Source organism: Pantherophis guttatus, chromosome 12, assembly GCF_059756535.1.
Source record: "Pantherophis guttatus breed Tessera chromosome 12, ASM5975653v1, whole genome shotgun sequence".
In the NCBI taxonomy this organism is placed as follows: domain Eukaryota; kingdom Metazoa; phylum Chordata; class Lepidosauria; order Squamata; family Colubridae; genus Pantherophis; species Pantherophis guttatus.
This window is the reverse complement of record NC_142074.1, coordinates 14734022-14754078: the sequence shown is the minus strand read 5'-3', so window position 1 is coordinate 14754078 and position 20057 is coordinate 14734022. Positions and strand designations below refer to the sequence as shown.

Genomic DNA, 20057 nt, shown 5'->3' with positions numbered 1-20057 from the left:
TGTAGATTACTAAAACAAATGCCACTCTGGGCACGTCTCCTGGTAAGGTTCTTCTCTTATATGTGTCACCAAGTCTTCTGTCCAGAAACAATGTTATCCCATGGTAAATCGGTGCAGAAATGAAGTTTCCTGATTTCCCGCTCCGGTAAGATGATCAGGGTCACTTTGAATGCTGTATTGTATCTCCAACTTACAAAGCCATTTATTTCTTCATAACTGTACATCAGAGGGACACGGTGGCTCAGTGGTTAAAACGCTGAGCTTGTCGATCGAAAGGTCAGCAGTTCAGCGGTTCGAATCCCTAGTGCCGCGTAGCTGGGTGAGCTCTCGTGACTTGTCCCAGCTTCTGCCAACCTAGCAGTTTGAAAGCACGTAAAAAATGCAAGTAGAAAAATGGGGACCACCTTTGGTGGGAAGGTAACAGCGTTCTGTGCGCCTTTGGCGTTGAGTCATGCCGGCCACATGACCATGGAGACGTCTTCGGACAGCCCTGGCTCTTTGGCTTTGAAACGGAGATGAGCACCGCCCCCTAGAGTCGGGAACAACTAGCATATATGTGTGAGGGGAACCTTTACCTTTACCTGTACATCGGGGGTGTCAAACTCGATTTCATTGAGGGCCGCATCAGGGTTCTGTTTGATCTCTGGGTGCCTGGGGGGGGCATGGCCAGGGGTGTGTGGCCAGCTCGACATCACTTTTTTCAGGGGCACCTGTGGTGGTGGGGATCCTCCTGCAGCCCTCTGCCAGGCCTCCCGAGCTCCATTTTTACTGGCAGAGGCACCGCAGGCTGGTTGTGCACTGTTTCCAAGGCGGCCCCGCGGTCCAGCTCATGAGTTGTGACAAAAGGGTAATGACAGCTGAGTCATAACATACAGTTGATTTTCTATAGAGGGTTAATTGATGCTTTTTACAAGGACAGGGTCAACTAAGGGTGCATCCCTGCAGTCAGTTGAGGTCAACAGTCTTGAGGTTTTTACTCTTTGGCTCCCATAAACATAGCACAATAAAAAAAAATGGAGGAAATACAGTACTGTGAAGTTGTTCATTTCTGACGAAAAAAAGGAACACATTTTATTTTTACAATGCAGCCAACCCAGCGTGGAGTTCCACTCCATTAAGTTTATAAAATTACTTATATTTTCCACTGTTCGCGAAGAGCTCGCATCCTAACGACTTCCTGTCCGATTAGATGGGCAGATGGACCATATTTACTCCCCAACCCATTAATCGCTTGGATCCTGATAAATGAGCCATGGAAAAGCAGGAAGTGGAACCTGGAGGTTTCAAAAGCTTCTAGTTATATAACGCTTGCGTATCTTCTCTATGGAAACGGAAGGCAGGTATCACACCTTGATGAATACAAACTGGATTAGCTTTGTTTGTGCATTATTAGTGACAACATAGGCCACGTGATACAGCAGGACCAAGGAAGCCGGAGTCATAAAAGGCCGAATTGGGAAATGTTTAAACTGATATCTGGTGCAGTGTGAGATTAAGATGGGGATGTTCAAAGGCCACATTTACCATTGGAAGGACGTCGAGAGGAGATTTTTCCTTCCCTCTGGCAGCATCCAACTGTTGCTCATGTCTTTCAAGCTGATATTCCTATATAAGGATTGCATGATAATTTTAATGCATTTGCACCACAACATGGCAGCAAACTGTCAGTGAAGACTCCAAGACCCCAGCCAAAGTAGTTGAGTGCTAAAGTTTGCTCCTGCTAGATTACAGCCAGAAGTTCCTAGTTTATGCTTTTTGTCTTGGCCAATCCTGAGCAGAAGGCCTTAACCCAGGGCTGAAATCCAGCAGGTTCTGACAGGTTCTGGAGAACCGGTAGCAGAAATTTTGAGTAGTTCGGAAAACAGGCAAATACCACCTCTGGCTGGCCCCAGAGGGGGGTGGGAATGGAGATTTTGCAATATCCTTCCCCCAGGAGTGGGGCGCGAATGGGGATTTTGCAGTATCCTTCCCCTGGAGTGGGGTGGGAATGGAGATTTTGCAGTACCCTTCCCCTGGAATGGGGCGGGAATGGAGATTTTACAGTATCCTTCCCCTGCCACGTCCACCAAGCCATGCCACACTCACCAAGCCATGCCTCTTGAAAAAGCACTTTTGGATCAACCTAATCTACTTCACAATGTTGCTGTGATGGAGAAAGCAATGAGGTCCATTATCATTCTAACTCCCGAGAAGAAAACCGGAAGAAAATTAAGCATGCAAACGGAGGACGGGACACAAGCTGATGTCAATGTCCTCCAGATTTTACAATCCCATGAATTAGGGATGCTTTATTCTACCCTGCAGATTGCAGCCTAGAAGGCAACAATGCTTTACAGCAGGTCTCCAAATCTTGGCAACTTTAAGACTTGTGGACTTCAACTCCCAGAACTCTGCTGGGTGGGGAATTCTGGGAATTGAAGTCCACGTGTTTTAAAGTTTGCCAAGATTGGAGGCTTCTGCTTTACAGGCTTTTCTGGCAGTATTATCATTTGGTTATCCCTGTAAACAATTCTCAGTTCTAGGCAATCATAGAGGGGACGCAGTGGCTCAGTGGCCAAGACGCTGAGCTCATTGTTCAGAAAGGTCACCAGTTCAGCGGTTCGAATCCCAAGCACTGCGTAACGGGGTGAGCTTCCGTTACTTGCCCCAGCTTCTGCCAACCTAGCAGTTCAAAAACACGTAAAAAAAAAAGTAGAAAAATAGGGACCACCTTTGGTGGGAAGGGAACAGCGTTCCGTGTGCCTTTGGCGCTGAATCATGCCAGCCATATGACTATGGGGACGTCTTTGGACAGCGCTGGCTGTTCGGCTTTGAAACAGAGGTGAGCACCACCCAGAGTCGGGAATGACTAGCGCATATGTGTAAGGGGAACCTTTACCTTTACGTGATCATAATATTGGGGGAAGACAGAGCAGAGGAGGAAATTAATGGCTTACGTTTTTCAATTCCTTCCAGGTGGTAAACAACCATTCTCTGCAAGCAAGCCATTGGCTAATGAAAAATCTTGTGGGATATCGCTGCTAAGGAAGGAGAGCATTTATCCAAACTTTAATAACTCTCGGTGCTTAATTGCGCCAATGATGCCAAGAAAACCTGGAGTATGCAAACATAAGCTCCGAGCAATTACCCCTTGAGTCCATTTTTATTGTCCCTTGATTGTGTTTGCCCTTACAAAAACAAACATGGAGGAGGGAACGATGGCTGAAGAAATCCCGAATGGGAGGAATATTAGCAAATGTGCTGGAGCCCATTAGGGGGTAAATCGAGCTGAAATGCCATCTGTGAGAGCTGCCGGCCGGGTCTCTCGTCGACAGTGGTTGGAGTGTTGTCCCCAAGAAGTTGTAACAAAGAAGATATCGGGTCCATCTGACCAGTGTGGGTGAAGGACTGTTGTGACTGGGAAAACTTCCAATGTCAATTCCACAAACCACTTCAGATGGACCTGTTGTGGCCCGCCAGCGGTCGGTGGAGCTGGCGGCAGATTCGGACAGTGAGGAGATTGGGGAGGAACATGGGCCAGTCCTGGAGTCTGGGGAAGGCTCTGATGAGGGCTCTGCATCGGAGGCAGAGAGGGGCCCAGGGCCGTATGCCCATTATCAGCTGCCTTCGGAGTCGGACATCAGTGAGGCAGACGAATAGCTGGAGCCTGTTCCCAGTGTGTGCATGCACAGAGTTGCCAGACGAAAGGAACAAATAAAGAACAAGGGTTGACTCGGGAGTAAGGCCACAGATAGACGATGAAGGGCCCCTCCCAGAGGGAATAAAAGAGGAGCGAAAGGGGAAGGGAGTTTGCAGGAGATAGTTAAGTTCGCTTGATTGGTTCGTGATTCCTTGCCAACTTTTGAAGATATCGGCCTGGCCGCTCTCCAAGCCAGATAAGGTCTGTGACTGTAAATTCTCCCTTGAAAGACTTTGCTGGATGTGAAAGAGAAGAATTCACAGTAACTTAATAAAAAGAGATTTTGTCAGGACAAGGGGTCTGCTTCATGCGCTTGGGAAGCCTAGCTCAGAACAGGACCAAGGAAGTGAGGATCATCCAATTCTATACATTTGCTAGGCTGTGACCGATATTGTGGAGATCCTGGCTATGCACGGAACTGTCACGCGTGTTTCTGCTTGCTTAAGGGCTGAAGAATCCATGAGGGGTGAAACTCTGTTCTATTTTCTTTCATAATTGTAATACCCCTCTCCCCAGGCACTTGCTGCATGGCTATTTTTATTGCCCACTGTGTTGTCATGCACCTGTTGTAGATGAATCGCGTAGTCAGGATTCATTGCTTTTTGCTAATGACATCTCTATCCATATCATGTCTTGGATAGCCACGATTCTGAAAAGCTGTTTTTATCTGCTCAATGTAAACGGTGATGGGAAATGTAAGGTTCTTCGTAGGAGAGAAGCTATGTTGATTGATTGTAAGTAAAAAAAATCAGGCTTCGAGTCCAGGAGAATCAACTAACTGATTTTATTAAAAGACATGAGCTTTTAGGAGCTGCTAAAAATCAGGCTCTTTCTGATTTTTCGTTCTTCTCAGGCGAGTTATCTGGCAGTCAACCAGAAGCTACAATTCACTGGATGAATTGTGAGGATTACTCAGGTGAGCCTTTCTCTAGATCTCAATATGTTTGCAAAAATACCAGATCAGGATTCAGGGGACATTAAGCCTGGCAGGTGCATAAATCGTGTAACTGGACAGGCAATTCTTATTTCCTCCTTTTAAAAAGAGACCTGTTTAAGCAGGCAGGCGCTGCCTGTCCTAATTTAAGAAAATTTTTGCAGAAATATTTTGCAGAAATACAAATGCACACGCACCACAGGATTGGATTCCAATAAATAGTTTAATGGGGTTTATATGACAATGAAAGGAGACCTGCAGCAGCCCCCTTTTGCAGAATTGCCTACTGCAAAAGCCACATGGCAGTGAAAAGGATTTTTAACTTGCAGCTCTCTTCATGGAAGATACAAACACAGACCTAAGTGCTCTCCCTCCATGTTCCACCGTCCCCCGTGGGAGTGGGAAAGCACGTGCACCAGGCTCTGAATACTGTATTTGTGGACCCATCCTCCCCTTCCCCCTTAAGCCACCCTCCCAATACTGAGCATTCAGCACATGGGAGGGTAAAACAAAAGTCCATGTAGACAAAACAAAAAAAACCACATGAAGATGCAGGAATGGAGGGGAACGGAAAGGTAGCTGGATGACCAGGCACCTTAAAAAGGGAGCCTCTTCAGCTGCTCGTAGGTGATAAAAAACTGCCATTGAGTTAAAGAAATAAATTTCAAAAGGAGGAATTTCTAATCTTTCCCTCCCTCCCTCCTCCGGGTTTCATTTCCAGCTAAGTTAACACATCTAGTTTTGCATTTCAACGATCCCAAGAGCCCAAGCGGACTTACGGCGGTTAGAATTGCAGAAATCAAGGGAATATGTTAGTGTGAAAAGAAGGCAAAAATTAAAAGCAATAAACAAATTAACAGCCCTGATTTCCCTACGCACACACACAAAATTTGGAATTATAATGGCTAATCATCATCTAGGATACTAATGCAGGAGAGCCATGGTAAGAAAAAGAAGGGGATAAGATATTTTATATCGCTCCAGTAGAAGGAACAGCTCTGGATAGCTACCCAAAGATTAGCTAATATCCTGAGTGCATCCTGAATATCAAATTTGACAGGATTCTCTTTTCACTTGAGCAGGAACCTATCCCAGGCCTGAAAAATCCAGCAACTAGATTTGATAAGGATAGAATCTACCCAGCTAGCTTTTCTCTGCTGCCCCGAAATGTGTAGAATTATTCAACTCCCGAATTCATGTGGGCTGGCTACATCAAGAGGCCCCAAACAAAAATACACTGTTCAAATGTCTCTTGCAGAACAAATCATTCTAGGAGGCTAAATTGATCTTTAATCGTATCGGTTAAAAATTCAGAAGCTCCCTTTGCACAGCAGGTCAAGGGTGCCTAAATTTGACCCTTAGCTTCCTACACTTTCGGGATTCAGCAAGTGGTGTGAATCAAATGCGATCAATTAGTCACTCAAAACCTTGTGTAAACCCAGGAGGTTGATACAGCAATCCAAATTAAGTGCATAGAGCAAATTGTTGTTTAACTTTATGAGTTATTGTTCTGGTATATAATAACAAACAGGTTCACACAACATGCTGAATTAGATCAGAATAGCTTTGAGTAACTTCAGCATTTGCAGGAAATTTGCCACATCTACAAAACTTTTGGCTATGATGGATAATTGTTTCAGAAACATTCCCCAGTTTTCCCTACATGATGGTGCCTCTGGTCTTGTGTACAAAAGGATACAATGATATTCCAGGGACCAAGTCTCAACCAATTTGGCCAGAAACCTTTGTAAAGTGCAAAGAAACCCTCACTTTTCCAAGTCTGTAGAGGCGATAAGAAACCACATTAGAAATACGTCCTGATATACAGTTAGAAGACTGGGAGAGGGTATGGGAAAATAATTATAGTATGACAAAAATCGGCACCATACAAGGAGAATCATAGTTTGGAGCGCTGACAATGTGGTATAGACGATATCTGGCTCCCTCAAGACTAGCTAAAATGTACCCGGATGTAAATCCTGTTTGCTGGAAATGTAAAAAAGCGCAGGGTACTTTTTTCCATGTTTGGTGGCTTTGCCCAGAAATAAAGAAATATTGGAAAAAAATAAAAACATGGATAGTAGAAATAACGGATCAAGAAACTGAATTAGAACCGGAAGTTTTCTTACTAGGCATGATAAAAAGGAATATTAGAAAAGACATAAAATACTTGATACTACACATAATTACGGCGGCCAGACTGGCTATAGCACAATTGTGGAAAACAGATTGTATGCCAACAGATCAGGAAGTAATACAAAAAATCTATACATGCGCAGAAATGGATAAATTAACTCTAGAATTAAAAGATAAGGAAGACTCAAAATATTTTATAGTATGGAATAGATGGTATAAGTGGATAAACCAAAGGAAAAAAGGGTAAAGATAAGAATTAGAGGAAATGCAAAAAATAAAAAAAAATGCACCGTCAGATAGATAGAAAAGGTAAATAAGTCACTGTATATTTGTATATATATGTTTATATAATCACATGTATTTAGTTTGTTAGTGTAATTATGGATTGAAAATGTAAATTTTAAGAGTGAGAAAATTTGTATATTTTCTCTTTTTGTTTTTGTTTGTTAATATTTTTAAATTCAATAGTTTGTTTTTTAAAATTAAAAAAAAAATAGAAATACGTCCTGATTTACACCTTCTGTGTTGCCCCCAACATTTCTTAGATTTACATCCTGCCTTTATTTAGGAGCTTGGAGTACCCCATAAGAGGATTCCCATTTCACCCCTATATACTATATACCCTCACCTGAGGGCAGGACAAGAAGCAATGGGTGGAAACTAATCAAGGAGAGAAGCAACTTAGAACTAAGGAGAAATTTCCTGACAGTGAGAACAATTCATCAGTGGAACAACTTGCCTCCAGAAGTTGTGAATGCTCGAACACTGGAAGTTTTTAAGAAGAGGTTGGATAACCATTTGTCTGAAGTGGTGTAGGGTTTCCTGCCTAAGCAGGGGGTTGGACTAGAAGACCTCCAAGGTCCCTTCCAACTCTGTTATTCTATTCTATTCTATTCTATTCTATTCTATTCTATTCTATTCTATTCTATTCTATTCTATTCTATTCTATTCTATTCTATTCTACTCTACGTTCTGTTTTCTGTTCTGTTCTGTTCTGTTCTGTTCTGTTCTACTCTACTCTACTCTATTCTGCTCCCACCACAGCAAGAAACGTAGGCGGTAGAGGAGGAGATAGGGACAAAGTCAACCATGACTTAGGGCGAGAATGAACCAGGTGCCCCTACTATTAGTCCAGCACCTCTGAACCACTACACCACACTAATCCTGACTCCCTCAAGATGGTTACCCTGTAGTTCTTACCTTTAACAGGCCGTCCATTGTTCCCCTATACAGCTCCACAGTTCCCACTATGGCCCGCTGATTCATCATGCGGGTTCGAACCACATCCACTGGATTGGAAGCTACGGCACCAGCTAGTCCACACGTAAAACTGGAACTGGACAGAGAAGCATAGAAGAAACCGTTGAAAAGCCGGTGCATCTCAGAGAGTAACTAGAGATTGTGACTTCTTTCCTTCTAATGTGGCACTGATTTCAGGCCTAATACAATTCTTGGGAGAAAATGTGCGACGGAAACCCCAAGTTTTAGTTGCGGGTGGCAGAATGACCGATTCTTCCCCGGAGTTTTCCACAACTCACGTAAAGTTTTAAGGACAGTAATACTGGTGCCTCACCGGAAGATGGCTTTGACAGTGTAGTCTCTTTGCGCCTTACAATTTCTAACACGGGTTCAGATTTGTTCTCGCTCTATTTAAATGCTACAAGCTCTAGATTACACTTAATATTGGGCCATAAATCTTGATTTATAGAGCTGGGTTCACATGTCATACTGAATCAAAACTAAACAAGTCCATAATGTGGCTTAGTGCAATACCGGTATCCACCCCTGGAAGGATGCATGAAGTGCAGAAGTCACAGGGGAAAATGCCAAAATGTTGAGCTCTTGACTACTCCATGCCCACAATCCATGCCTCATTTCACAAGCTACACAACTTGAGAAAAATACATTTAGGTTAACCAGCAGGTACTCACATAAAATGTGTCAGAATTGTGTCTCCCATGACTCCCGAAAGTATTAAATGTTTCTTGGTGATGTCATAGACTGGTAACTCAACTCCTACCACAATGGCAGCTCGCTGAGCCGTGGGAACCACACCCTAGCCAAAGGAAAGATCAGAAGTTAGAATGGCTTCAACCGCCACTTCTCCATCAATGACCCACTATCGTATCACTTCCATTTATCCCATCCTTAACTGTTTTGAAGTTTGCAGGTTGCTTCATTTTTTTCACAAGGAAAAAAACGGTCCGCTGGCATTTAGCTCTGATCTCAAGACTCTTTGTTTACAAAACCCCTTTAAAAAGGTAGATCTATACACCTGATTTATCAACTTCTCTCTCGACAAAATCCTGATTTCATTAAGAAGTGTCAATACCGAAAATTAAAAACTATTATTTGCTATGCATTATTCCGGTTTGTGTTATTTTGCTTTCTTCCTTTGCCATTGTTGTTCCGCTAGAGCAGGGGTGTCAAACTCGATTTCATTGAGGGCCACATCAGGGTTGTGTTTGACCTTGGGGGGCCAGGGTGGGCGTGGCCAGCTCGATGTCACTCGTGTCAGGGGGCCACCTGTGGTGGCCCAAGCGCTCGGCCAGCGAAAATGGGCTCCTGAGCTCCATTTTCGGCTGTGATGGCCTCCTGCAACCCTCTGCCAGCAAAACGAAGCTCGGGAGGGCCGTCCACAGCCCTCGCGAGCTCCATTTTCACTGGCAGAAGCACTGCGGGCAGATCTAAGCACCCCACGGGCCAGATTCGGCCCCCGGGCCTTGAGTTTGACAGTCCTGCTCTAGAGAATTAGGGTCTTACTGGCTGGTTCCCAAAAATCAAAAATAAGGGACCTTGATAAAGAAGGACAACGCTTCAATTGAGGGAAAGCATTAAAATTATTCCACTACTAGAGATCTCTCTCCCAATATTTTTTTTAAAAAAATTTGTGATTGCTACCACCATGTTTATAACTTTCTTTCATACACAACTGTTTCTAAAATTTCTAGAATCATCTACATCTGTCTAAGGGCTGAATCTTAAATTCCTTCCATTCCCCTCTGTCCTGTCAAAGCTGAAGAAACTTGTTGGATGAGAATGATGGACAGCACGTTCAAATCTCCACTGAACAGCACTTAGCACTTAGATTTATATACCGCTTCACAGTGCTTTACAGCCCTCTCTAAGCGGTTTACAGAGTCAGCATATTGCCCCCCCAACAATCTGGGTCCTCATTTTACCCACCTCGGAAGGATGGAAGGCTGAGTCAACCTCGAGCCGGTCAGGATCGAATTCCTGGCAGTGGGCAAAATTAGCCTGTAACACTGCATTCTAATCACAGGGAGGGAGGGAGGGAGGGAGGGAGGGAGGGAGGGAAGGAAGGAAGGAAGGAAGGAAGGAAGGAAGGAAGGAAGGAAGGAAGGAAGGAAGGAAGGAAGGGCAATAGCTATACCACTTAGACTTATACACCACTTCACAGCCCTCTCTAAGTGGTTTAGAGTCAGCATCTTGCCCCCCAACAATCTGGGTCCTCATTTTACCCACCTCGGAAGGATGGAAGGCTGAGTCAACCTTGAACCGGTCAGGATGGAACTCCTGGCAGTGAGTTGAATTAGCCTGCAATACTGCATTTTAACCACTGCATCACCAAGGCTCATAATAGTGGAAGGCCTTGGTCAGGTTTGAGCCGGTAATACTCTCTTTTAGACCAACCAAACTCACAGCATTATTGAAGTGACAATGAAATGAGGATGCATGATTCTTTGGAGCGCTACTATGAGTTCTCAGAGGGAAATCAGAGAGCTGATGATGTTACCTAAATAGATAATGAAACACCTGCAAGAACACAACTAAACTTAAGAGAGCACCATGGACCCCACAATCCTTCTCCTCCTCCTCCACTCCACAAACCCCACCCACTTCTAGCATTGATGAAATTACCTAGTTTGGTAATGAAACGCCTGCAAGGAAAAGAACCAAATTCAGAGAGTATTGCCACCCGAGGGAAGTCAGAATGTAAACGTAATAAAAATTTAGTCTTAGACAAGCCTTCTCCACATTTTCCTGTGGAAGCGACAACAAAACACATGGGAGAGTGGGAGGGAATAGAAGAAGCTCTTACCCTCCAGAGGCCCCTCGTGCCTTCTTGCTGGTAGATGTCTATGAAGCTTCCTATCATGCCGCCCTGGAACAGGCTGCCCTGAGCTTGCATTCGAATCTAAAAATGAAGAGAGCAGGGAAGTTGGTGGAAATAGGAAAGCCACCCACGACCCAACATTATTGCTTGGAGGCCAAGGTACAAAGCATGAATATTCATTCCCAGCCTTGTAGGGTAACCCAAGCTTTTACAGCTGCTTCCCTCTTTCTCTATCATCGTTTCCTTTACACCTGCCTTCTTCCCATCTGGTGCTCTTTAGGTGGACAGAAATCAGAGTTTCTAGAATCCCATGCTAGCATAGATTGGGAAAGGTCAGATACAGAATGCAGAATAACAAGAGTTGGAAGAGAATTTGTAGGTCATACAACCCCTTGCTCACGCAGGAGACACTATACCAGTGATGGCTAACCTTTTCCAGACTGTGTGCCCAAAGCGTGCATGTGCGCATGTGAAGGCGTGTGTGTGCACCCAAACTCCCAAAATGCAATGTGCATGCAGTCCCCTGCCCACGCCCCCTGCGCACGCCCTCCCACACGCTCCCGGCCTCCGTCCATGCGCGGCAGAGACCCAAAAGACCAGCTAGCCAGCGGGAGGCACGCATGCCTGCACAGCTCATGTGCCACCTCTGGCATGCGTGCCATAGGTTCACCATCACGGTCCTATACCATTTCTGACAAGCATCTTGTCCAGTCTCTTCTTGAAAGCCTCCAGTGATGAAGCTCCCGCAACTTCTGAAGGCAACTTCTGTTCCATTGTTTGACTGTTCTCGCTGTCAGAAAATTTCTCCTGATTTTTAGATTGAATTTCTCCTTTGATCAGTTTCCATCCATTATTCCTTGTCTGGCCTTCGGGTGGCTTTGGAAAACAGCTTGACCCCCCCCCCACTCCTCTCTGTGACAGCCCCTCAAATATTGGAAGACTGCTATCCTGTCTCCCCTGATCTTTCTCTTTACTAGACTAGCCATGCCCAGTTCTTGCCATAGCTAGTCTAGTGAGTTGCCATTGCTAGTCTTTGATAGCTGGATCAAGTCTGCAAGAACAGGCTCTAAAACAGCGGTCACCAACTGGTGGTCCGCAGAGCACTGGTGGTCCACGAGAAAAACTATTTGCATTTTTTATATTGCACTAAATACTGTTTATCTTTTTAAAAAATTCATGTTAGTGGTCTGTGGGATTTAAAATTATGAATGCAGTGGTCCCTGAGGTCCGAAAGGTTGGTGACCCCTGCTCTAAAAGTTTTACTAGGCAGATTCCTTAGGATATAGAAAAAGTCCTTGCTAGTCACTTAGCAACTGTTTGAAGTTAGAACAGATTTCCCCAAAAGGGACATAGCTGCATTTCAGATGCTTGGCAGCCAGCTCACCTTTTACAGCCAGTTTCAGAATCGCATGGTCACGTGACAAGATTTGTGACATTTTGGCCAGAAACTAACTACATACATACATACATACATACATACATATATATATATTATTTTTTTCCCCCCAGCCAAAAATATCCCTAGGAAAGCACTGGTTCATTTAACGACTGCCGCAGAAAAGGTCATAAAATCAGATCAGTTACATGGGTGCCTCGACTTACAACATCATGACTGAAGAAGGCAATTCTAGCCTCCGCTTCAGTCATAAGTCGAGGCACCCATGTAACTGACCCGATTTTACAGGTAGTCCTCCACTTACAACCACAATTGAGCCCAGAATGTTTGTGGCTAAAGTGAAACATTCGTTAAGTGTATTTTGCCTCCATTTTACCACTTTTCTTGCTCTGGTTGTTAAGTGAATCACTGCAGTTATGAAGTTAGTAATGTGGTTGTTAAGTGAATCTGGCTTCCCCATTGACTTTTGCTTGCCGGAAGGTTGCAGAAGGGGATCATGTGACCCTGGAACATTGCAACCATCATAAATATGAGTCTGTTGCCAAGCCTCCGAATTTTGATCACCTGACCACGGGGATGCTGCGATGGCCGTTAAGTGTGAAAAACGGTCATCAGTCACTTCTTTCAGAGATGTTGTAACTTCGAACGGTCACTAAATGAACTGTGCTAAGCCAAGGACTACCTGTATTGATAGAGATAGAATCAAACCGTTTATAGAATTTGAAAGCTGCCAGAAAGTAAAATTTCTGCAACAGACCAGCAATAAGTACACACAGTAGCTAAGACGCTGAGCTTGTCGATCCGAAAGGTCGGCAGTTCGGCGGTTCGAATCCCGAGTATAGGTCTCCTGCGTGAGTGGGGGTTGGACTAGATGACCTCCAAGTTCCCTTCCAACTCTGTTACCATTACTGACTTCTTACCTTTAGGACATCTGTTGGATTAGCCAGAGCGGACGAAATCACCCCCGATATCACTCCACAGATGACATTGATCAATAACGTCTCATCTGCAATTAGGGAGAACATGATATAAGGCAAAATTCTGCTCAAGGAGAAAAAGCAATAGAAGTAGATTACAGGAAGGAAAAGTAAAGATGAAAAAGAATATATCTTCCTTTATATATAAAATTTATTATTTATTTTAGGGAAAGACCAGGTGCTCAGATTTTCTAACCATCTCTTTCTTGTACCTAAAGATATTGCAAATCTTCAGGATTCCAATCAAACCATTCTTTTTACAGATAGTTAAGAGTATAAAGCAGGAAGTAGATGAACCAATTTCCTTGCTTTTTTTCCCAGGATTGTTAAGATTCTAAAAAAAACGAATGCCACCCAATCCCTCAAGCTTCCTGGGAGGTATGTACGCAGAAAGAATTTTTGATAGAAAGTCTGTACAGATTCTCAGTCATCCAAGTCATGGTTCTCCCAAAGGTGCCTTTTCAGGAGGCAACTGGACTTCCTTGGGTTTTCTTTTCTTTTGAAGACATTTTACTTCTCATCCAAGAAGCTTCTTCAGCTCTGACAGGATGGTGGGGAATGGGAGGATTTATATTCCTTGCAGACAACAGGAAATTTGCATCCTTTTAGAGCAGGGGTCTCCAAACTTGGCAACTTTAAGACTTGTGGTCTTTAACTCCCAGCTGGCTGAGGAATTCTGGAAGTTGAAGTCCACAAATCCTTTGGGACAATTTTTGATAGAGATTCAGTAGAATCTGAGAACCTGAATTAAAAAAAAAAAAACCCAGCCAACGTGATTAGAGAATTAGTTCAGAAAGGAAAAGCCAAGAGTTAGAGCAGAGTTAGGCTGGGGAGGGCAGGGGTACTGACCGCAGCACTCTTCAAAGAGACCGGGTCACTCTCTGCCCAGGGCCTGCAGGAAAACAAACATTTAAGACATAGTTTCCATAAGCAGAGACCACAACGCACAGCATATGTGATAGTGTAGGCAGGGGCAACTTGGTGGGCGATGAAAAGGCAGGCAGGGCAGCATAACATCTGGATTTTTATCGGCGTGACATTCCCCCGTTTTGAATTTTGGAACGAGTGTCAAAATGACTGCATCAGAGGTGTGTGTTTTTAAGAAGAAAAGCACTGGATTCTAATGCCTGTGGAGATTCTCAGTCATCCAGGTCATGGTTGTCCCAAAGGTACTTTTTTCAAGAGGCAACCGGACTTTCTGGTTTTTTCTTTGAAGACGTTTCGCTTCTCACCCAAGAAGCTTCTTCAGCTCTGACTGGATGGTGGGGAATGGAAGGATTTATATTCCTTGAAGACAGGTGGTCATTTGCATCCTTTTAGAGGGTCATTGAGGACACAGATAAGCCTCCAAGTGCTTTAGCGACCCTCCAAAACTCACGTTTTAAAAGCAGGATCGGATTGCGGCTTCTCGCCCTGCTTTTGCAGGGACATCCTGGCTCCGGAGCTTCTTGGCGGGCTGTCTGAGGAGCTCACACCCTCCAAGCCTCTGGAAATGATCCAGAGAGCTTTCGGGGGGCTCTACTCTTGCCCACCGGCTCTCCTCTCCTTCTTTTCCCGAAGGAGAGTTTTTTCAGCCATTTGACAGCTGATTTGCTCTGTCAAAACGGCTTCTACGGAGACACAGGGCTGGTGGTCATAAATGACCGTCCCACGGAGCCTAGCGCTCTCTTTGGCCATCTTGGGAATCTGAAACTCCAAGCAGCTCAGGTGAGCCACAGCCAGATTGATTATCTATTAATTAATTGATCTGACACTTTATATCTTTGTGAAGGGGAGGGAGGAGGGAAGAGCCATAAGATTTTCTTAGCATACCAACCTTCTAAACGGTGCACAAAAAGTCGTTTCAAACTCTGGTATATACCAATCTTTATAGTGCCGTAAGATGCTTGTCTTAATAATGCCGGTGCAATGCTGCAACACACAAAGAACAACAATGATTCAGCTTAGGAAAACAGCAGCACTCCCACACTTCATTTAGCCAAGCCCAACAACAAACAAGTCTGAACCTTGTAACTCATAGGCTAAAGTCTTTTGTGTGATCCCAACAATATTGCTGTACAGGTAGTCCTCAATGTACAATTGACCCCAAAATTTTGATTGCTAAATGTTCTGCCCCAGCTACGGACCCCAAAGAACACAGCACACACAAAGTCCGTTCAAGCCTTAGTTTACTAAATAAACCAGTTTTTTACAACAATGGCTGTTAACTAACTGCATTAACAGCCGCCAAGAATTCAAAGAATAATACTGAAAGCTTACTGTGCTTGGCAGAATGCCCAGAAGCAATTTCCAGGAAGCTGATAAAATAAGCAAGACAAGACACGAAGGTATGTGAACGAAGTTGTTCCCTGCAAATTGCTTCAGTCGACGTTCCTCCTTAAATAGGCTAAGGGAGTGGCCAATTAGCCCCAAGCCTTACTCTCGAGGAGACCTCCTCCTGAGGAGCCACTCCTGCCTTTTGGCAGCTCTGCGCGCCCGTGCATCGAAAAGAGGCTCCTCCTCTTCTTCCTCTTCACTTAAGGGAGCTTCTGGAGGTTCTGAAGGCCCTGGCTAAATCCCTGCCTCTGACACCACATCTTCTCCATCCTCCTCATTGTCCAACTCGAGTGCCAGCTGCACAGGCTGCTGGCGCAGCACACCAGCCTCCTCACTGTCTGAATCAGCTACTAGCTGCACAGGCCACGTACGGGCCACAATACTAAGTCAGAAGTTGGTTAAGTGAGTTTGGCCCCATTTTACAACTTTTCTTGTCACATTTGTTAACTGAATCACTACAGTTGTTACGTTAGTAGCACTATTGTTAATGATTTCCCCTTTGCTTGTCAGAAGGTTGCCAATAGGGGGATCACAAGGCCCCTGGGACACAGCAACTGCTATCAATATGAGCCAGTTGTCAAGCATCCCCATATAAATCACGTGACCATGGAGATTCTGCAGTGGTCATGTGAAAAAAACAGTCCTAAGTCAGTTTTCTCAGTGCTCGTTGTAACGTCGAAAGGTCGCTAAACAAAATATTGTAAGTCGAGGACTACCTGTCGTGTAGTAGGAAAGAAGCTGTGCATAACAGAAAATGAAAGCTGTACTTACCCAGAATACAATGCTAGAATGCCTTCTTCTCTGGAGATGCGGAACAAGGCATGGAACATGCCCCGATATTTGATCTCTCGGAAACGGGAATCAATGCTTTGACCTTGGACTTGAAGTCGTGTTTTGGTGAGATCCACAGGGAAGGTCCCTAGGATAGAAGAAGCTGATGAATCACATAGCAGAAATGATCTAATGATTGCCCTAACATGTTAGCTGTACCGCAATTTGTAGGAGTGACTACAGAACAGTCACAGACCCAGGGGTGGGATTCAGCCAGTTTGGATGGGTTCGGGCGAACCGGATGTTAATTTTAATCTGGTTCGCCGAACCTGTTGTTCCAAGGACTGGCTGATACCGCCCCTCCCAGGAGTCTCCACATGACCTGTTTTGGATGCCAGGGTGTGTGCGGATGCTTTGGTAGGGCAAAAAACAGGCTTCTGGAAGTCCGGAAACGAGCCCGGGGGACGCTGTTTTCGCCCTCCTGGATGCTCCAGGAAAGCCTTCGGAGCCTGGGGAGGGTGAAAATGCCCCCCACCGTGTTGCAGGAGGCCGAGTAGGCCACACCCCCACAGCTATGCCAACCAGGCAGTGAACCGGTTGCTGAAATTTTTCAATCCCACCCCTGCACAGACCTGCCTTTTTTCCCTAGAGCCGAAGGGGGTTTGAGGCTAGCCAAACTGTCCATCTCTATCTAATAAAATTCTCCATGGTACAAGCGCCCCAAGAGTAGTAAAGAATATCAGGGGGGATTCTGCAATGGTCTTTGTCGTGAAATGTAGTCCAGATGCCCGGCAGGGAGGGAGTGCATTCCAGAAGAATGAGAGACAGTAAGTAATTTTGGTTTTAGACCTTCTCCGAGTATATATTTAATGATACAAGTAATTGCTTTAGTTTGGCAAGCTTCTGCCCAGTGGTGAGGAACAATAAAGGAATCTGCTTCAAAGTAACTCTGCACATCTTTCTTGATTTTGGACTTTGACAGTCTTCCATCTTAAGTTTTGTGCAGACTAACTAATTCTCAGAATTACAACTCTAGTGGGTACAATTCTTATTAAAATTTATTAAGAAAATGTATACGGCTGCCCAATTCATAGTGATCCCGGACAGGTTACAGAAATAAAATCCCAAATACAAAACCCAATTAATCTCAGCCTCCCAGGTGACAACAATCAAATCAACCCACTTCATGGGCTCCGTCTCCCTGGTCCCCAGCTCCATCCTTTCAAAAGAGTATCAAGGTGGAGAAATCTTATTTTTGCAGGGAATTCCATGGTCAGGGTTGTTTGTTGCGGGGCTCGCCTAGCAACAAAAAGTGTGGGGGCTCAATTGTGGCCATTAAGTCGACGACTACCTGTACTTATCCTAACTGTCAGATGAAAATATTAGGATGAAAGGCTGGACAGTAAGTGTCACACCTGCCTGACTAGGTGGCTCAGTGGCTAAGACACTGAGCTTCTCGATCAGAAAGGTCGGCAGTTCGGCGGTTTGAATCCCTAGTATAGGTATCCTGCGCATTGGCCTAGATGACCTCCAAGGTCCCTTCCAACTCCGTTACTGTTACCTGCACATCGATGGAGATTCTCAGTCATCCAGGTCAAGGTCGTCCCAAAGGAGCTTTTTTTCAAGAGGCAAATGGACTTTCTGCGGTGGTTGTTTGTTGACGATGTTTCGCTTCTTATCCAAGAAGTTTCTTCAGCTCTGACTGGGATGGCGAATCCTTCCATTCCCCCCCACCATCCAGTCAGAGCTGAAGAAGCTTCTTGGATGAGAAGCGAAACGTCTGCAAAGAAAAACAGGGAAGTCCAGTTGCCTCTTGAAGAAAAAAACAAAAAAGCACCTTTGGGGTGCTTTTTTGGGGGGGTGTCAGCTTGCATCTGCACAGCAAGAAGCCCGGCATTGTGATGCTCTTCTCCAAAATAATGGGGGAAAAAATCTCCAAAATAATGGGGGGGAAATGAAGCGGTGTAGGTTTCCTGCCTAAGCAGGGGGTTGGACTAGAAGACCTCCAAGGTCCCTTCCAACTCTGCTATTCTATTCTATTCTATTCTATTCTATTCTATTCTATTCTATTCTACTCTATTCCTTTCTATTCTATTCCTATTATTTCTAATTCTATTCTATTCTATTCTATTCTTATCTATTCTATTCTATTCCTATTATTTCTAATTTCTATTCTATTTCTATTATTTCTTATTCTATTCTATTCTGTTCCTATTATTTCTAATTCTATTCTAATCTATTCTATTCCTATTATTTCTAATTCCTATTCTATTCTATTCCTTTCTATTCCCATTATTTCTAATTCTATTCTATTCCTATTATTTCTAATTCTATTCTATTCCTATTATTTCTAATTCCTATTCTATTCTATTCCTATTATTTCTTATTCTGTTCTATTCTATTCTATTCCTATTCCTTTCTATTCTATTCTACTCTATTCCTATTCCTATTCCTTTCTATTCTATTTTATTCTGACTGGACACCCAAGGTCAACTGCTGGACAGTAATTTGGGAGAGAGGGGGGAGAGCTGGGCCAAGACCAGTCCGCCCAACACTTCCCTGCCCTTCTTCGCCCGGTCTCCGCGGACCGAAGCTGAGCAGGTAGGCCGCAGCGGAGTCGGGCTGGGGCGTTGCTAGGCACCGGTGGTGGTGGGGGGGAAGGGCGTGGCCTACAGCCCGGTAAACTCGAAAGGGGAGGCGTCCTAGGAACCGCGCATGCGCGCGCGGCCCAGCCTTTCCCTCTCCATCTCACCCACCGAATTCGGCCACCAGCGAGGCCAATCCCCCGTAGACGAACGGCTTCCAGCTGAGGACGGACATCGCGGCTGAGGAGGAAGGGAGCCGCCGGGCCCCCTCCCCCACTTCCCGGTGCAGCTTCGTTCTTCCTGAGCGCCAACCCGCGCGCTCCCTCGTTTCTTTCCCCGGCCGGAGAGGATTCGCGCTTTGGTCCGGACGGCAGCCGGCAAAGGCCAAAAGTATTACAAAGGAGAGAGAGAGAGAGAGGAAAAAAAAAAAGGAGGTTCGCTCTCAGCGGGCTGGGAAAAATGCGGAGTAGAATCTCGAGGCTTGCGATTGGACGAGCTGGTGGGTTGGGGCTAAAAGTAGCCAATGGCAAGAGCCAAAGTCTCGTCTGGGCGAGAGGCGCCTGCCCCGCCCATCCTCCTCCTCTGATAAGGTGTTCTCCGCAAGATCGAGGGAGGCGTGGCTCAAGCGAGAGGGGGCGGAGCCTAGAGGGGAAGAGAAGGCTTTGATCTTGCCAAGGGCACCTTTTCATCAGCAGCAAATTGGGGAGCAAACCAGCAGGAAGATGCATAGGAACCATCTTGGCTGGTCCTATGGCAAGGATGGAAGAGCAGGCAGCAATTCCATCTGTAATAATCTTGCTTATTCAAGTTTATTTTATTTATTTATTTTATTTTATTTATTCAATTTATATGCCGCCCTCTCCAAAGACCCAGGGTGGCATATTCCCTCTGGTTGGGCATGGAAGGACAGTTTTAAGAATACGATGGAGGGCTTGTCTGCATTCACATGTGCTAGATGTGTTCTTACAGCAGGCAAAGCTCGGCTTAGCTTTTTAAATTTTCTGGCTTCGCACGTGAAGCCCGTTAAGTTTAGGGTTCAGTGTGCAGCAGGCAGCCTCAGAAAATGAGTTGTGCAAACCGTCATTTGCAAACATATTTTGGATTGTCGCACTTTATGGCTTTCTCGCTCCCGTCCGTTTATCGGCACTTGCCAACCCCTCGCGAAATGCATCTCCCTTCTGTCAA

General features: G+C 45.0%; 1 protein-coding gene across 2 annotated transcripts; it reads right to left on the bottom strand.

The window, feature by feature from the left end:
• Positions 1 to 4817: 4817 nt before the first annotated feature.
• On the bottom strand, positions 4818 to 20050 carry SLC25A14 (solute carrier family 25 member 14). Of its 2 annotated transcripts, XM_060692121.2 has the most exons (9): positions 19044 to 20050; positions 16288 to 16435; positions 15017 to 15111; positions 13144 to 13229; positions 10813 to 10908; positions 8681 to 8805; positions 7950 to 8085; positions 6313 to 6393; positions 4818 to 5251 (listed from the first exon to the last, which is right to left on the bottom strand). In XM_060692121.2, the coding sequence occupies exons 1-9, from the start codon at positions 19105 to 19107 to the stop codon at positions 5210 to 5212; spliced, it is 873 nt and encodes a 290-aa protein (XP_060548104.2). In that variant the 5' UTR covers positions 19108 to 20050; the 3' UTR covers positions 4818 to 5209. The 2 variants fall into 2 exon arrangements, with proteins under 2 accessions (XP_060548104.2, XP_087733585.1); XM_087877459.1 differs by lacking the exon at positions 4818 to 5251 and having other exon boundaries at positions 6120 to 6393.
• Positions 20051 to 20057: the final 7 nt, after the last annotated feature.